We start from the raw sequence: 16,384 nt of genomic DNA, 5'->3' as shown, positions 1-16,384 counted from the left end.
TATATGATATTTCTAGGTTTCAGTAAAAAGGCTGTCATAATGCAGTGATGGGGTATATAGGTAAACAGAGAGTCATTTTGTCAACAAGTATTTATTAAGCACCTACAAGAAACCTACATACAGATACTGGGTAGGGGATATAATGAAAGACAAAGCATGGTTCTTGCCCACTTTCCAGTAGGAGAGTCACCATGAAAAAATCTGTCTGTATTATATATATGTTTGTGTGTGTATGTGTATGTTGGTGTGTGTGTGCATGCATGCATACATATATATATATATATACAATACACACATACATACATATACTTACATATATACACATATATAATCTACATATGCCTGTGTGTATTATATGTGTGTATCTACATGTGTGTTTGTATGCATGTACACACATATATAAATGAGAGGTAGAACAAATGGAAGGTTATCTCAGAGGAAAGACACTAGCTGACAGATTAGAAGGGTACAAGGAAGGAGAATCAATGGAACGGGAAAAGCCTCTTGTAAAAAGTGAGACTTGGGCTGAATTTTGAAGGAAGCCAAAAATCAAGAGAGAATGTTGAGGAGGGAGAGCATTCTAAGCAAAGGGGACAGCCAGTGAAAATGCATGGAGTAAAGACAAGAAACAGCAAGAACTCGTGTTGCTAGATTGTAGAGTATGCAGAGGGGAGTAAAGTGTAATGAAATTGGAAAGGTAGGAAAGGTTCAAGTTGGTATGAACTTTAGGTTTCAAATAGAGGACTTTATATTTATCTTATAGGTAATAGGAAGCATTGATGTTTACTGAGTAGGAGGGTAACATGGTTAGATTTGCACTTTAGGAAAATCACTTTGGCTGGCTGGATTGGAACTTGAAGCAGGTTGACCACCCAGAAGTGCACTAGTCCAGAAATTAGGTCATGAGAAGGCCTGTAGTGGTGTCTGTATGAATGGAGAGAAGGTGATGTCTATGAGAGATATATTGTGAGTGTAAATAATGACAAGACTTGTTAACAGTAAGAGTGAGAACTTAAGGGTTATAACATATATAAAGTTCAGAAGTGAGGAGAGTTTGGGGTGAAAGAAAGCAAACTCTGCTTTGGACATGTTGAGTCTGAGAGGTCTACAGGACATTAGGTTCATGATATCTGCAAGGTATTTGTGATCTGAGCCTGGAGTTCATGAGAGACGTTTGGCAACCTGATGTTATGAGGAATGGGTGTGGGGGGCAGTGGCTAACATTCCATCACATGGACACACCTGTTGTTCTAGTGGGGCAGTGAGGCATATGTGAGGAAGTTAGGATATTGAGTCAGGGGGACACTGGCTAGGTAGGGACAATGGCTATCTTGAGTCTGGGGGCAGTGGCTAGCTAGGGGCAGTGGGCCTGTGAATGAGTTCAGGGACCTGTGGTGTGGTTAAACCAGGAAATGCCTGTAGTTTAGTGAAGCCCATAAAGAAGTTAGAATATTGGGGCTTGGGGCAGCTTTATTAGGATTCCATCATTATTATGATCCTTATTTTATAATTGAGGAAACTGAGGCTGGCAGATGTTAAGTAACTTGCCCAGGATCACACAGCTACAAAATGTCTGAGGCCAGAACTGAACTTGTCTTCCTGATTCTAGGACCAGTGTAGCTGCTTCTTAACTTTTAGAAGCGACCCCAAATCATCTGGTCCATCACCTTTATTTCACTGATGAGGAAACTAAGGCTTAACAAGGTTACTTGTGCAAAGTCACATAAGAAGTAAAAGCACAGATTGAGTACTCTAGTTATGTATCTTTTTTATGTCACCAGAAGTAAGCTTTTCATAGGCAGGGACCATGTTTTATACTTCATTTTATAGTAATAGACACCAGGCCTTTCCTCTCACTTCATAGCTGTGTTGTCTCACCCATTTGGAATTTGAGCTCTTTGAGAGCAAGGAGTATTGTGCATTTCTGTTTGCCTTCCTAGGGTTTATCACAGTGCTGGCGCACACAGTAAACACTTGATTCCGTGTCATTTCATACTAAGTGCTTAACAAATACATTGTCTGATCATGGTTTCCTCAAGTAAGTCAAAAAGAAAGCTTCTTTATCCTGGGTTACTCACTACTACATTGTTATAGCGCAACATGTGGCCAATTAGGCTGTTAACATTGAGAAACTAACCTTTCCCAGTGATCATCTGAGCCCTGAAAGGAGTTCGTTCCAATCATCTGAGTTGTAACTGAATCCACTGTGATAATTATCATTGGCATTATTTCTGGGTAACAATGTCTGCGTCATGGAAACTCTTAATCCTTATCAGTCCTTCTGAGTCCTTTTTAACGTAGGGCTTTCCCTTTCTTAATTATCTCCAATTTATCCTGTATGTATCTCTTTTATACATAGGTGTTTTCTCATGTTGTCTCCCCCATTAGAATGTAAATTCCTTAAGAATGTGGATTGTCTTTTGCCTTTCTTTTCATCCTTCACAAGTTGTTTGCACCTAGTAGTAGGCACCTAATAAAGGCTTGTTGAATGAACTGACTGAAAAAGACCCTTGTGATGTTGACAATTATTTTGTGTACTTCTCTTTCAGTGAGAAGTTTGGGGGTCAGTGAGGAATTACAGGATAAACTGGAAGATGTTGTGATTGACCGGAACCTTCTGACTCTTGGAAAAGTTCTGGGAGAAGGTAACCAATTTGGACCCATTATTAAAAAGCAGTAAAGAGCATTTTGATGATTTTGAATAATGTGGAATGGCCCTGAGGGTATTTTCTAGCTCATTTTTACTTGAAATAATAAGATTAATGAAGATGCTTGTCATAAAGATTTGCTCTCAGGGGGTAGTTAATAAAACAATGTGTTCTAGTCCGCAGTAGAGAGAAACACCACTACTCTTACATGATTGAATATCTAGGAACTTATCAATCAGACACCCATCAATTTAGACTGATTTTCTAGTCCTTAAATGTATTATTTCATCAAGAAACCTGGGTTCGAATTTTGCCTTAGGACACTTATCAGCTGTATGGCCCTGGGCAAGTCACTTCTCAGACCCTCAGTTTCCTCATCTAAAAAATGACAAAAACATTTTTTTGACCCGAATGTATCATAGAAATGTGCATTGTTGTTATTCCTGGTGCCTTGCTAACTTACTCTGGTAAGAACTAACATGGTATATATTAGAAAGGATATGGACATGCTGAAACCTATTTAAAGGAGGTGACTGTCATGATAACAGGACTCAAAACTAGGTTTCAAGGGGTCTGTTTCAGTAACCAGGTATTTCTGGATGGAATAAGACTTGGACAGGCTTGGGTGGGTTGAGAACATGCAGCTTTCTTTAGATATTAAAGGAAGGGATTTTCTAATAAGAAGGAAGAATTGGAAATATCCTTCATTCAAGAGGAAAACTAGAAGGAATGAGCATAAGTTATAGGGAGACCAATTTTGGCTCAAAGAAAGAACTTCCTAACAATTAAGAAATGTTGGAAAATGGAATGGAATACATCAGGAATGTGTTTGAATGAGGAGGCCATTTGTCAGGGATGTTGTGAAGTATTAAAGCAGTAGAAGATATTCCTCCCCTGAGACAATGAGCTAGACTAGATGGCCTCAAAAACCCCTTTCAGCTATAGGATTCTATGTGATAAATAATGTTAAATTATCTGAAAATAGGTGGTATATCCTTTTTCACTCTAAATCTTAGGCAGCATTAATTTAATGTTGTTTATCTATAATATCCTTTTAATTTCGTAGATTAGTTATCATATTTAATAAACTAAGAGTCCCAATTAGATTGGATTAAAGGACTTGCTATTGCCTTATTTGATAATTCATCAGATGTTGATCATTTTCCTTTACTGAAATAATGGTATTAAATTGTAGGTTCCCGGAAGGCATTTCTTTTTTCACTGTGCCTTGTACTCAGAAGGTGTTTAATAAATTGGCTGGAGAAAAATATTATTGAAGTTTATCTAATTATATTAATTATAGCTATATTCTTTTATGAAAAAGTAATATTCCTCTTTATCTGTAAATCATAACCTTTAACTGTGAGGGTTAGAAGTACCATGGAGTTATAATGGAAGGTATGCTAAACCTGAATTTCAGTGGTCTTAGTCAATGGTTCTCAAACTTTTTGGTCCCATGATCCATTTACCCTCTTAAAAATTATTGAGGACCCCAAGAACTTTTGTTGATGTGAGTTCTATCTACCAATATTTATCATGTTAAAAATTAAAACCAATATTTTAAAAGTAATAATAAATCTATTTGTATTAATATATTTTAACGAAAATAACTATATTTTCCAAAACAAAAAAGTTTAGTGAAGGGTGTGGCATTGTTGTACATCTTTTTGCAAATCTCTTTATGTCTGGCTGATTAGAAGAAAGCTAGATTCTCCTATCTGCTTCTACGTTCAATATATTGTTTGCATATGAAGAAAATCTGACTGCCTATAGATGTATAATTGGCAAACGGAAGAGTATTTTAATAGGCAAATAGCATCGTCATATTATTATGAAAATTATTTTAGCCTTGCAGACTCCCCCCAAAAGGCCTCAGACACCTCAGGTTTCCTAGATCACATTTTGAGAATTGATGATCTGGGTCAAGTCCCAACCTTGTACTTATTGACTGTATGAACTAATACTTTACATCTCTGAACTTCAGAATCATTATCTATAAAATGAAGAGACTGAATGAATTGATTGTTAGATCTGTGAGGACTGTCTTTTGCCTCTTTTTGCATCCCTAGCACTTAAGAGTTCCTGGCACATAGTAGGCACTTAATAAATGTTTACTGACTGACTGATCTCTAAGGTAATTTCCAACTCTTAATCCTATGGTCCTATGAAACATACCATATATGAGGTCATGTGTTAACTTCTGCCTTCTTTGAGTGTGTTAATGCTTTTAACCAAATTGGCAAAAATTACTTTGATGCTTTTAGGTCTCTTATATTTGTGGGGTAATTTTGCATAGGGTTAACATGAACTGTTGTTTTACTTTCTAGGAGAGTTTGGGTCTGTAGTGGAAGGAAATCTTAATAAACAAGATGGAACATCTCAGAAAGTAGCAGTAAAAACCATGAAGTGTAAGTTTCCAGGAGTGTTTTTTGTCTGTGCATAGTGAGTGTATGTGATGGGGATTCCTACTTTAAATGAGGCACTCCTAGTTTGATCATATAAGTAAAAAGTCTGCTTGGAAGAGGGAAGAAGGGGTAAGGGAAAGTTCTGCTGTTGGGGGAGAAATTGAGAGGTGAGGGAATAAATTTTTAGGTGGCCCTGACATTTCTAATGGAAAGAATTCTAGGTATGGCCCTCTCCCTGCCAGAAGTGTTTGGGTGCTTGTTTCAGCCCCAAGATTAACCTGTCAATCAATGGCTTCATCATCCTGGGATCAACACTCCAGTGCTTCAGTGGATCCATGATCACATTTGTATGAGCTGCCCTCTACTGATTAAAACCAATCCATGCCTTCTTATCCTGTGTGATTCTTGCCCATGTCTTTCCATAAATTCCCCATTTTGATCTACCCAACACAAAAAATGCCATCTTTTGAGTCTTTCAGTATTTTGTACATACTATGATTATGTTATGATATTTCAAATTAACAATACTATTAATATATAATATGATGATGTATTTTATTTTTAAAATTTCATCAAGGCTCATAAAGAAAACTAACTTTTAAGCCTGCTATTGTAGTATTTTTAATGGACCCACAATGAATACCTTCACCCTTTTCTTTTTCTTAACTGAGAGCAAAATGTGAGTGGTATCTTTATTCAATTTTGTGGTATCTGTAATCCAAATTGAAAGGTAAATCAGATTCTTTCAAAATGGGACACCAGTATTAATTGGGCATGAGAAGGCAAACCGAAGTGCAAGAGTAGCCATTTATGCCTATACATATATTACCTGGCAATTTGTTTCAGTAAAAAAGGAGTGGTCTGTTTTATTAACTAGCAGCAAAAATTGTTTCTAATTGTGGCCAAATAAATATGGACCGGGCCTGAAGCATATATTAATCTCTCTTTTCCTTTTTATGATTTCTAGTTTAGGTTTGTGAGTATACTCTTCATGTGTTTACCTGTAGGAATGCAAAGTATTCTTTTGACATGGCTGAGGTTATCAGAAGGAGAAGTGGGTAAAAAAGAGTGATAAATTATGGACAGAACTGCTCAAAAATTTCTTGGTCATTATAGTTTTATGAAAACCACTGCCAAATTGATTTAATTCCTGGAAATGGAAAGAAAAAGACTGATAACTTTAAAAAATTGAGCCTCTGACCCTCTGAGTGGGGCTATACTTCCTTTTTTAATACAACATTTTTGGAATTCTCTGCATCCTTTAAGGCCTTGCTCAAATTTTAGCTGTTCCATGAAATTTTCTATCATTTCCACCCCCTTCTTCTCCTTTCCCAAAACAGGACATGCCTTTCCCCTCTTAAAGCTTCCAAGAACATTTTACCTTTGCTATATATTTGGCACATTTTATTCTGGGTTTATTTATCAAGAGATGGGATATGTTATAAAGGGGATTATTTTTCACATCAGAACAGATGGACACTTGAGGTCCCTTCCAACCCTGAAAAAAGTCTGTGAAATGAAAAAAAAATCTGTACTTTTACATTTTTTTCATCTGCCCAAATCAATGGCAAGCTCCTGTGGGGAGGATATTTAGTCTTCAGATCTCTCTCTCTTTGCCTACCATTATTTCTATGTCTAGCAGATATTCAGTAAATGTTGATTGAATTTGTTGAATTATGTCTTTAGCACAGACAAAAAAAATAATAGGTAACAAGTCAAAGTGAATTTTTGCAGGGTCAAAAGGGCTTCCCCTTTGCCCCCTGCCCTGTAACTAGGTAAAATAACTTTGATTGCTGACTTTTTTTTTCCCAACTCTTTTTCAGTGGACAACTTTTCCCAGAGTGAGATAGAAGAATTTCTCAGTGAAGCAGCATGCATGAAAGATTTTGACCACCCCAATGTCATCAGACTCCTAGGTATGCAGACCACATGTTAGAAATGAGGCCCGAAAAGAGACAGACAGTTCTACCAAAACGGAATCACTGAAAACAAACTCAGATGAAGGCTTTCCTTTTCACAAAATCTCACAGTTTTCTCCCCTTTAACTTTCTCTTGAGCTTAAACCAGTGGATATTTGAAGGCAGTGACCAGATAATTTGTGTGTTTCTCCATTAGATTGTGAGCTCCTTAGGGGCAGGAACTATCTTTTGCCCCTTTCTGTACCCCTAGTGCGTAGCATAGTGCCTGAACATTCGTAGAACATTTTACCTTTATTTATATCTAGCACATTTTATTCTGGGTTTATTTATCAAGCAGAGATATGTTACAAAGGTGCCACAGAGAAGGTCCCTAATAATTGTCTATTGATTGATTAGTATTGTGCACAGTATGGGACATAATAGTCTTAAGTAAATCCTTTGCTCACTCTTTGAGGTGCTCAGACTTTATTTTTCTTATTTTGGGCTTCCTGACTACCTTTATCTTCCCTTTAATCCATCTTTGATCTCTTCTAGTTCTCTTTCTCTTATTTCTTTTGATCACTCTTGTATTTCTGTGTTTCACTCTGTTCTTTTACTTATCTCAGATCTCCCAGGTCTCCTTATGGCACACTTACCCTCCTGCTGCAGCTTACTCTGCCAGTAATAATGGTCTTGAACTCCACCTCCTTGGAGGGTTTGTTTTCTTATGTGAAACACTGAAGGAGCATCACCTACTGAAAATAGACTAATCTAATACTCCCAGAGGTTAGTTTTCCACTACCGGAGACTTTTATCATGTTTTGCTGGTGATGGAATTTGGACATTCAGGTCAACATCCTGCATAGGATCGGCATAGTTGGGCACTAAAATGGATAGTCTGGATTGGGGATTTTACTTCTAGGCCCAGTTCTGCCACTGATGTTCTGCACCATCAGCATGAGTGTGGTTTCACCATATTAAGGGCTTTTTCTCTCCCCAAAATAGCACATACCCTATGTACCATAGAGAAAGTATGAGAGGAAATTAGATACTGTCAGCAGGGCATTTGGGACCAAAATAGTGAATAAATGGAAAGAGTTATAACAGTTCATATTCCTGTACTGCTCTGTGGTTTACAGAGCACTATTCTCCCAAGTCTGTGAGGTAGGTAGAGGGAATGTTATTTTCTGCATGTTACAGATGAGTAGCGGAGGCTCAGGGAAGCTAAGTAATTTGCTGATGCTTATAGGACTATTGTTTGTCAGAACTGGGGCTCAGATTCAGGTCTTCTGGGCTGAAGTCTGGGTTCTTGGAGCCACAGTAGACTGTCTCCCCCATTTTACTCAATTACAGCTGCTGAGGGATAGGGACAGGGATTCAGATTGTTTCTGACTAAAATAACGCATATCATTAATCTTTAGGAGTCTCTTCCTCCTGTAAGATTTGCCTTCCTAATTACATTTTTCTTAAATGAGTATTAAAACTAATTTTCATATCTTAAGTATATGAAACCCAAGAAACCAGTAGAGGCAATCTGTGCTAGGTGACTGGATGAAACCAACCTATTTTTAAAATTTATCCACAAAGTAATGCACTGAGTTTTAGATCAGTTACTACTTTTATGAACTTATAATTATCCAGACTGCAAATAAGTGACTATTGAAGCCAATAAATAGGAAATTTCCATAGACATCCCCTTAAAAACAAAAGTATATTAAAAACACTTAGTTGTATCTTCTTTGTTCTTTGGACTTGGACTTCACAAAAGGCAAAACATCCAATTTATTCTTTTACTAAAACATAATGAATTTGTCTTGCAAGGGTTTTTTTCTGAAAAAAAAAATCAAATTTGGGTGGGAAAGTATAAGAATGACTACCCCAGGAGGAAATGGTTCTGTGGTAACAGCTAAGAACTAACAGTGAGCTTCCCCACGGGCAGTTTTCTGTGCTGTTGATCTTCTTTAGGCTGCTCTGGGAAGTAATGGAGAAAAGCATTTTCTAAGACTGGAAGTACTGGTTCCACCTATTGAAACAATATGAGATTCCATTTTGACATTTGAAAATATGTCCAAATAATGTCTCATGCTTAAAAAACTGCTATTTATAAATAGTCAACAACTAAAGACCAGAGTTGGTATAGTTGAAAGGGCACCAAATTCATTCCGAAGGTCAGAGTTTGAATTTTGGTTCTACCATTTCTTTCCTATGGGGTCTTGTGCAGATCACCTAACCACTCCATTCCCCAGTTTCCTTCTCTGTAAAAATAGTCTAACACTTAACTCATTGGGCTGTTGGGAGGATAAATTGAAATAATGCATATAAAGCTACTTGTCAACTATAAAGTACTATAGAAATAGCAACTTATTAATGATATATCTGAACCTAATTACCATGTACTTAGCAATTTCAAGGTGTTTATAAGAGAACTTTAGTAATAACTATTATCAGGAGATCATGTCATAGGCTTATCATTTTTATAATGACTTTCCTTTATGTAACATTTAAATTTCAAGGGTACATTATAATGTACAATCTATGTATGTTCTTTTATTCTCAAACCCTGTCTTTGTAGTGTGCTTTTCATTCAGTTATTAATTTTTGTTTACATGAAACCAAGACATCACTGAAAACTGCATGTCAGTACGCCACACAACCATGATACTAATTTAGGTTGAGAAGTGTAACACAGTGGATAGAAGGCTGTCTTGGAATCAGGAAGACTTCAGTTCAAATCCTTCCAGTGATTCCTTACTAGTTATGTGACCACAAACAAGTTACCTTTCTGACTCTCAGTTCCTTCATCTGTAAGATGGGAATAATAATAGCTTGCAGGATTAATGTGAGCATCAATAAATTGAAAACCATTCTTTAAGCATTTGCCAAACAAAATGCTAAATTCTGAGAATACAAAGGTGAGATAATACATATAAACTGCTTTGCACACTTTATAACACTATATAAATGGCATATATGTATATATAAATAAATGGCATTATATTATATTGGTACCTTCCTATAAGATAATCAGGGACTCTACTTAGCAATATTGTTTATCAGTTTAATTTATTAAGTTAGATGATAGATAGACAGACAGATAGAGAGATAGATAGATAGATAGATGAATGAATGTAATCTGGAAATTTTACAAAAGAATTGGATATGGTTTTCCTTTCTATTCTGCTCCTGGAATTAATGTCCTGTGAGCCCTTTCATGAGACCCTTAGCAGGGCTACATGGTTTTACTCAGGCAGTTATTCTTCTAGTATATTTCTTCTGAGGCTGTATAATAAAGATGAGTTGTATTATACCAGCTCATCTTTTTTTTTTTTTAATTTATAGGTGTATGTTTAGAAATGAGCTCCAAGCGCATTCCAAAGCCAATGGTTATTCTGCCCTTCATGAAATATGGTGATCTGCATACCTACCTGCTTTACTCACGACTGGAAACAGGACCAAAGGTAATTATCCCATCTATGGGCATTTAACTACCACAGGGGTCCTAAACAGTCTTTCTTTATTCCTGACCCAAAGTCTTTGATTTCTATAATTTAAGTTGTTGTCCAGAAATCTAGATATCATTCGTAGACACCATCTTTTTAACTTAATGAAAGTTCTTGTGAATAGTCATAAAAGATTATTATCCTCTGCTTCTAATTGTTGGAGTTAAGAGAATATTCTTCAGTAGATAGAGTGCTAGGTTTGGAGTCAGGAAGACTCATCTTCCTGAGTTCAAATCTGGCCTCAGATACTTACTAGTTGTGTGATCCTGGGCAAGTCACTTAATCCTGTCTGCCTCAGTTCCTCATCTGTAAAATGAGTTGAAGAAGAAATTGGCAGACCACTTCAGGATCTATATATATAACCACTGCCAAACAAAACAAAACAAAGGCACAACCAAAAAGAGACAAACATGACTGAAAAGCAACTGAAAAGTCCTTGCAGCTAGCATTCGTACTAGGTTTGCTGCAACTTGAATCCCTGGTATTTACCATTTTGGCTTTTGGAATTTTAAATATATTGTAGGACACTGATCTGTGGTTTTACAAGAATACTCTGTTACCTCCACCAGTAAAATATCCCTGTTCCTCTGCCCCTCCCCCAGTCTTGCTGGAAACATTCCTTTAGGTCTTTTAAGCAGCCTACGAGTACCACAGTAGCGTATTGTTACACACAGGCTCTCTTTCTGTTATCTCTTGTTTTTACTAGAGGACAGACATTTTAGCATAACACAGTTATTTTGTAGTTTCTTAAGTGTTATTATTATTATTTGAGGCTACATTTATGATTATTTTGAAAAGATATTAAATGAGTGAAGAGTGAGATATAAAAGATAGTAAGTAGCCAGTAAAGAGAAAGCATGTACCTATATTTCTTATGAATTTTCTTACTGTTTACATGTGATCCTCAAAGTTAACCTTTAGGAAATTAAATGCCAGAAGTACTCACTATAAATGAAAAAAACATTTCTAATTAGCTTACAGTTTCCTAGCAACCCTATTGCACATGAATAGATTAGAGTTGAAAGTATTTCATAATAGATACAATATGTGGCTGGTATGTAAAATCATTCAGCTCAAGTCTGGCTTTGTGGGGAAAGTACTGGCCCACTTATGTTCCATGAAAAGGAAAGTCATGGAAAGTTAAGCTCCCCAGGGAATGTTTTCGGGACACACATTATTAACCCTTGGATGTCTGGATGCTTTTAAATATGGATTCATTTCATTTTGGCTTCAAGTTATACCTTCAGCAGTTCAATAACTCCTCTATTTAAGGAGAAGGTTTTACTTAAATCACTATCTGAAGGACCATATCACACAAACCTTATGTGTGTTTTATAAAGACATTATGATGGATTCAGTTCTAGTTATCTCTAGGGAAACAGATAATCATAGCATTTTTAGAGCTAGAAGAGACCTTAGATTTCCATGTGTTCCAAGTCCCTGGTTAATGTGATTTCTGTGGCACAGCTAAAATACTGAATTGCAAAACATAGCATTAGGATCCTGGGCGGGGGGAGAGGGGGGTGGCAGGGAGGGGAAGAGATTGAAAGAAAAATAGTTCTTTTATGTATGTGTGCATGAAAGTAAGGATTCATATGTGGGTAGCTATGTTTGGGGAAACTGCTTGATGTTATAGTACATTTGATGGTTTACCATCATCCAGTGGCCAACCAGCCTGTTAGTAATTGCCTTCTCTATACTTAGTTAGGAGGCTGGTCCTTAGAAAGCAGACCTAGTCTGTCCCTGGCGCTGTACTCAGAAGTCTTTCCAGAGTTTGAGTTCTCCTGGCCTAGTCTTTGAGAGAGAAGCCAGACTACAATGAGACAGCAGAATAGGACTTTTTTTGACATCTCACACACACATGTATGTAATATAAATATTAATATATAAATATATTATAAATGTATGATCACATCATACTATATAATCATATATGATAAATATATTCATAAATGTGGAATATGGCAGCATATCTTAATATCAAAATACACAAAAGTTCATTTGTTTGACCCACAGAACCTAGAGATAGTATTCTTATTCAACTGGCAGTCACTTGACTGAAAATAAGTTTCTGGATGTTTTTAGAGTGTCTGATACAGTACAAAAATGAATCTTTTTTTTAAAATTAGGATACACTAGGTATTTTAACTTCTTTTTTCCCCACTTGGATTCCTAATGCTAATTTCCAGTAGCAACGTTTTACCAGTTTCTCTCTGGTAGAAGAGAGACTATTTTTCAACACTATTTAAAGCAAAAGTCAAATAAAACCATGTGGTTTCCAGACACATATAGTTAATTGGAAACAGGGATACAGTGGATAAGGTTCTCTGACTGGTGAACATCAGATAGGACTCCTAGGAAGCCAGGCACTTTCAGGTTGGACAAATAATGAATTCCATTGTGCATTCTATCAGTATTCTCTTTCTACTGTCTATTTGGTTACACAGCAAAAATGCTATGTTGCCTCCTTATTTTATGAAGAGAAAACCAAATGGATATTTACTTTGTCTTAACAATGACATGAAAACAGTTTTTTTAAAAACAAAGTCAGCTTGGGTTTTTTCTTTTGTTTTGTTTTTCTTTGCAAGTCTTATTTATGATATCAGTAAAATGGAAATTAAAAGTCTGTTCATTTAGCTATTGTACTCATTTAAAAAACAGATACACATGCTAACCTTGATGTAGGTAGAACTATGCAAGTGAGAGGGCAGGGCTTTTGCTTGTTTCTTAATGATAAACTAAGCTAGGATATTTCTTAGTTCTTTATTTCTTGTTCCTTCAGCATGTACCACTGCAGACTCTACTGAAATTCATGGTAGATATTGCATTGGGAATGGAGTATCTGAGCAACAGGAATTTTCTTCATCGAGATCTAGCCGCTCGAAATTGCATGTAAGAATTTTAGTGCCATCTTCATCTTTTAAGTTTGTCATACTTCTTTATGATCCTTGTGTCACAACAGGAGAGGAAATGATGATTCATTCCACTTTAAAAGTTGTTGAAAGAGGAAAGTATCAGTATGCAGGGGAAGATAGAGGTTTTGTGTTTCAGAGAGTAAACAGTACAAGTTAAGTTTTGTGTAAGAGCTGACTTTTGCAGAATTGCAGCATCCAAGAGTTAGAAAGGCCTGCAGAGATCAGCCCAACCTATCCCTAAATGGTATTTGTGAAATGGTCATAGAGCTAAGTCCTTCATACCCTTCTTTTCACGATTTATCATCAGGGGTTTTTAAGTTGCACAAATGAGTTCATATTTTGAGTCTGTTGCTATTGAACTTAAACTTTTTGCCCCTAGGTTGCGGGATGATATGACTGTATGTGTAGCCGACTTTGGTCTCTCTAAGAAAATTTACAGTGGTGATTATTACCGCCAAGGTCGTATAGCCAAGATGCCTGTAAAGTGGATTGCCATAGAGAGTCTTGCAGATCGTGTTTACACAAGCAGAAGTGATGTGGTATGTATAAAATGCTGAAAGAACAGACAAAATGATGAAAATGATAGGTATATAAAAAAGAAAATGTCAAGCAGACTCTTTTTACTATATCAAGTAATTAAAGACTTGAGAATGAGCTTTGATCTTTCCTTCATGATACCATTAGATATTTAATTCATAAGAAATGAAGACAACATGGCATAAAGTCAAGGACTTGGAGTCAGAAGGACTTGAGCTCCAATCCTTCCTCTGAAACTTACTAGCTGTCTGACCTGGGCAAGTCACTTGACTTCTCAGAGTCTCAGGGCTGTTGTGAGGATCAAATGAGGTAACAGATGGAAAACAGCTGGCAGACTTTGAAGCACTATATCATTTGTCAATAAGTGAGTTATGTAAATGGCACAGTGGATAGAATGTTCGACCTGGAGTCAGGAAGACTTGAGTTCAAATCCAACCTTAGATATTTACTAGCTATGTGAGCCTGTAAAGACACATAACCTCTGTCTCCCTCAGCTGTAAAATGGGAATAATTTGTGTAATTCTCAGGGTTCTTGGTATGATCAAATGAAATGATTATGTAAAATAGCAGACACTTAATATTTATTATCTCCCTCATGTATTGTAACCTGACATTCATGAGACCCAAACTTCTTTACTCTAATCACTGACTCTTTATGAACTTAGATATGTTGCTTAAAATAAAAAGGTAATGATATCGAAGGCTGATAATCCACCTCAGCAATATTACACAAAGGAGCAAGTTAATCTAAGTGAAATCATTTAGAACCTTCAGAAGAAAGATGCCTGTGTCCACATAATGAGTGCTATTCCAACTTCATTTCCATGTGATTAAGTTTTCTGGGAAAATCACAAGATGGGAGTTGACAGTAACAATGAAAGGGGGCAATAAACAAAACATTTCTGGGTGAACTGCTTCTGTATCTTTCCTTGTGAGGTTTCTTGGAATGACTTTATTAAAATTAGTGAGCAGTGACAGTAGCACCATGTTATTTCCATGTTGTGGGAACATAACATCCTTGGTATAATTATCAACATTGTGCATGAATCTCATGTACTACAGGAAAATGACCTTTTCTGATGAAAAGAGTCATTCAGTCTTTCTTGAAATGACATTCTAATTTGCTGTTGCTTTGTCGTAGTGGGCTTTTGGAGTGACTATGTGGGAGATAGCCACCAGGGGGATGACTCCATATCCTGGGGTGCAGAACCATGAAATCTATGACTATCTTATTCACGGCCACCGACTGAAGCAGCCTGATGACTGTTTGGATGATCTGTGAGTATTGCTCCTCTTCATTACCTCACATTTTTGCTATTGTCTTGAAAGTGAATACTTGCTTTGATGGTCAGGTGAGCACTTGACAAGTCAAATGGGGGGTAGCTAGGTGGCGCAGTGAGTAGAGCACCTGCCCTGGGGTTAGAAGGACCTGACTTCAAATGTGGCCTCAGACACTTGACATACTTACTAGCTGTGTGACCTTGGGCAAGTCACTTTTACCCCAATTGCCTTGCCCTCCCCGCTCCAAAAAAAAAAAAGTCAAGTGACACATATTAGAATAAAGACTCAAAGCACCTAGTAAATAATTAACACATCTGAATGGTTTTGTTATCTCACTGATGTGGGTACTCCTTCCTGTGGTGCAGATCATAGCCCATCCATACATTTATCCTGTATGAGTCTTGTTCATGTCCTCTCCTACATCCTCCTAAAGGAGCAGTCTACCCAACAAACTAAGAGCCTTTCTCTAAGCCTTTTAACATTATGCAAGTACCACTGCAACATGTTGTCTGTTCATCTTTTTCTCTTGCACTCAGTCATGGCCAACCCACCTGCTTAGTTGATCATTTATTTCTGGGATATTTTTTGTATGCTGCACTAATGCAGAGAAGGCAGAATTTTCATTTAATAGATGGAACCCAGAGATGGTTCATCTTAATTCTGGGGCCAGCACTTGACTCTGGTTCTCTTGTTTCCTCAGTTCTATACAGTACCATCTTAATGGTATCATTCTCCTCCCCATGCCTATCCCCCTATTTGTGTAGGAGGGAAACAGAAATATTTTGCCTGCTTATAGAATGAAAAGGACAAATGGATTTACTAACTTGTCACAATAAAGTCACAGAGAATTAATTTTAATGAGTGTATGTTTTGAGTTCAATTCATATATTCATTGCACTCCTACAAAATATACTATAATATCTTGTTAGAGATTACAAAGATGAATAAAATAGAATCTGTGCTCTGAAAGAACTTAATCTGTAGGAGGGAGAGTTAAGAGAAGTACCAAAATAAGTATATAAGACAAGACAATGTAAGTACTAGAAAAGAAATAAAACCTCAGTATTCTGGAGGTTCAAAGGAGAGGAAAGAGATCATATCCAGTGATGAGAGCTGAAGAAAGACTTAATGAATGAGATGGATCTTAAAGGATAAGATAGGATTAGGACTGGTCCTGTGATTTTACTAGTATAGGGAACT

The 16,384-nt window shown here is 36.7% G+C and overlaps 1 protein-coding gene across 2 annotated transcripts in view; it reads left to right on the top strand.

Annotated features, from left to right (window-relative positions):
* MERTK (MER proto-oncogene, tyrosine kinase) overlaps positions 1-16,384 on the top strand; it is a 132,389-nt gene that overhangs the window by 114,326 nt on the left and 1,679 nt on the right. For both annotated transcript variants that reach the window (XM_072634677.1, XM_072634676.1), the window contains exons 12-18: positions 2,550-2,645; positions 4,976-5,056; positions 6,877-6,969; positions 10,291-10,409; positions 13,234-13,343; positions 13,746-13,905; positions 15,045-15,181. In XM_072634677.1, the coding sequence (XP_072490778.1) occupies positions 2,550-2,645; positions 4,976-5,056; positions 6,877-6,969; positions 10,291-10,409; positions 13,234-13,343; positions 13,746-13,905; positions 15,045-15,181 (796 nt within the window). The remainder of the gene's footprint in view (positions 1-2,549; positions 2,646-4,975; positions 5,057-6,876; positions 6,970-10,290; positions 10,410-13,233; positions 13,344-13,745; positions 13,906-15,044; positions 15,182-16,384) is intronic.

This window comes from Notamacropus eugenii, chromosome 1 (genome assembly GCF_028372415.1).
Source record: "Notamacropus eugenii isolate mMacEug1 chromosome 1, mMacEug1.pri_v2, whole genome shotgun sequence".
Classification (NCBI taxonomy): domain Eukaryota; kingdom Metazoa; phylum Chordata; class Mammalia; order Diprotodontia; family Macropodidae; genus Notamacropus; species Notamacropus eugenii.
The sequence above is the reverse complement of the archived record's forward strand: the minus strand, read 5'-3'. Positions and strand labels throughout refer to the sequence as shown.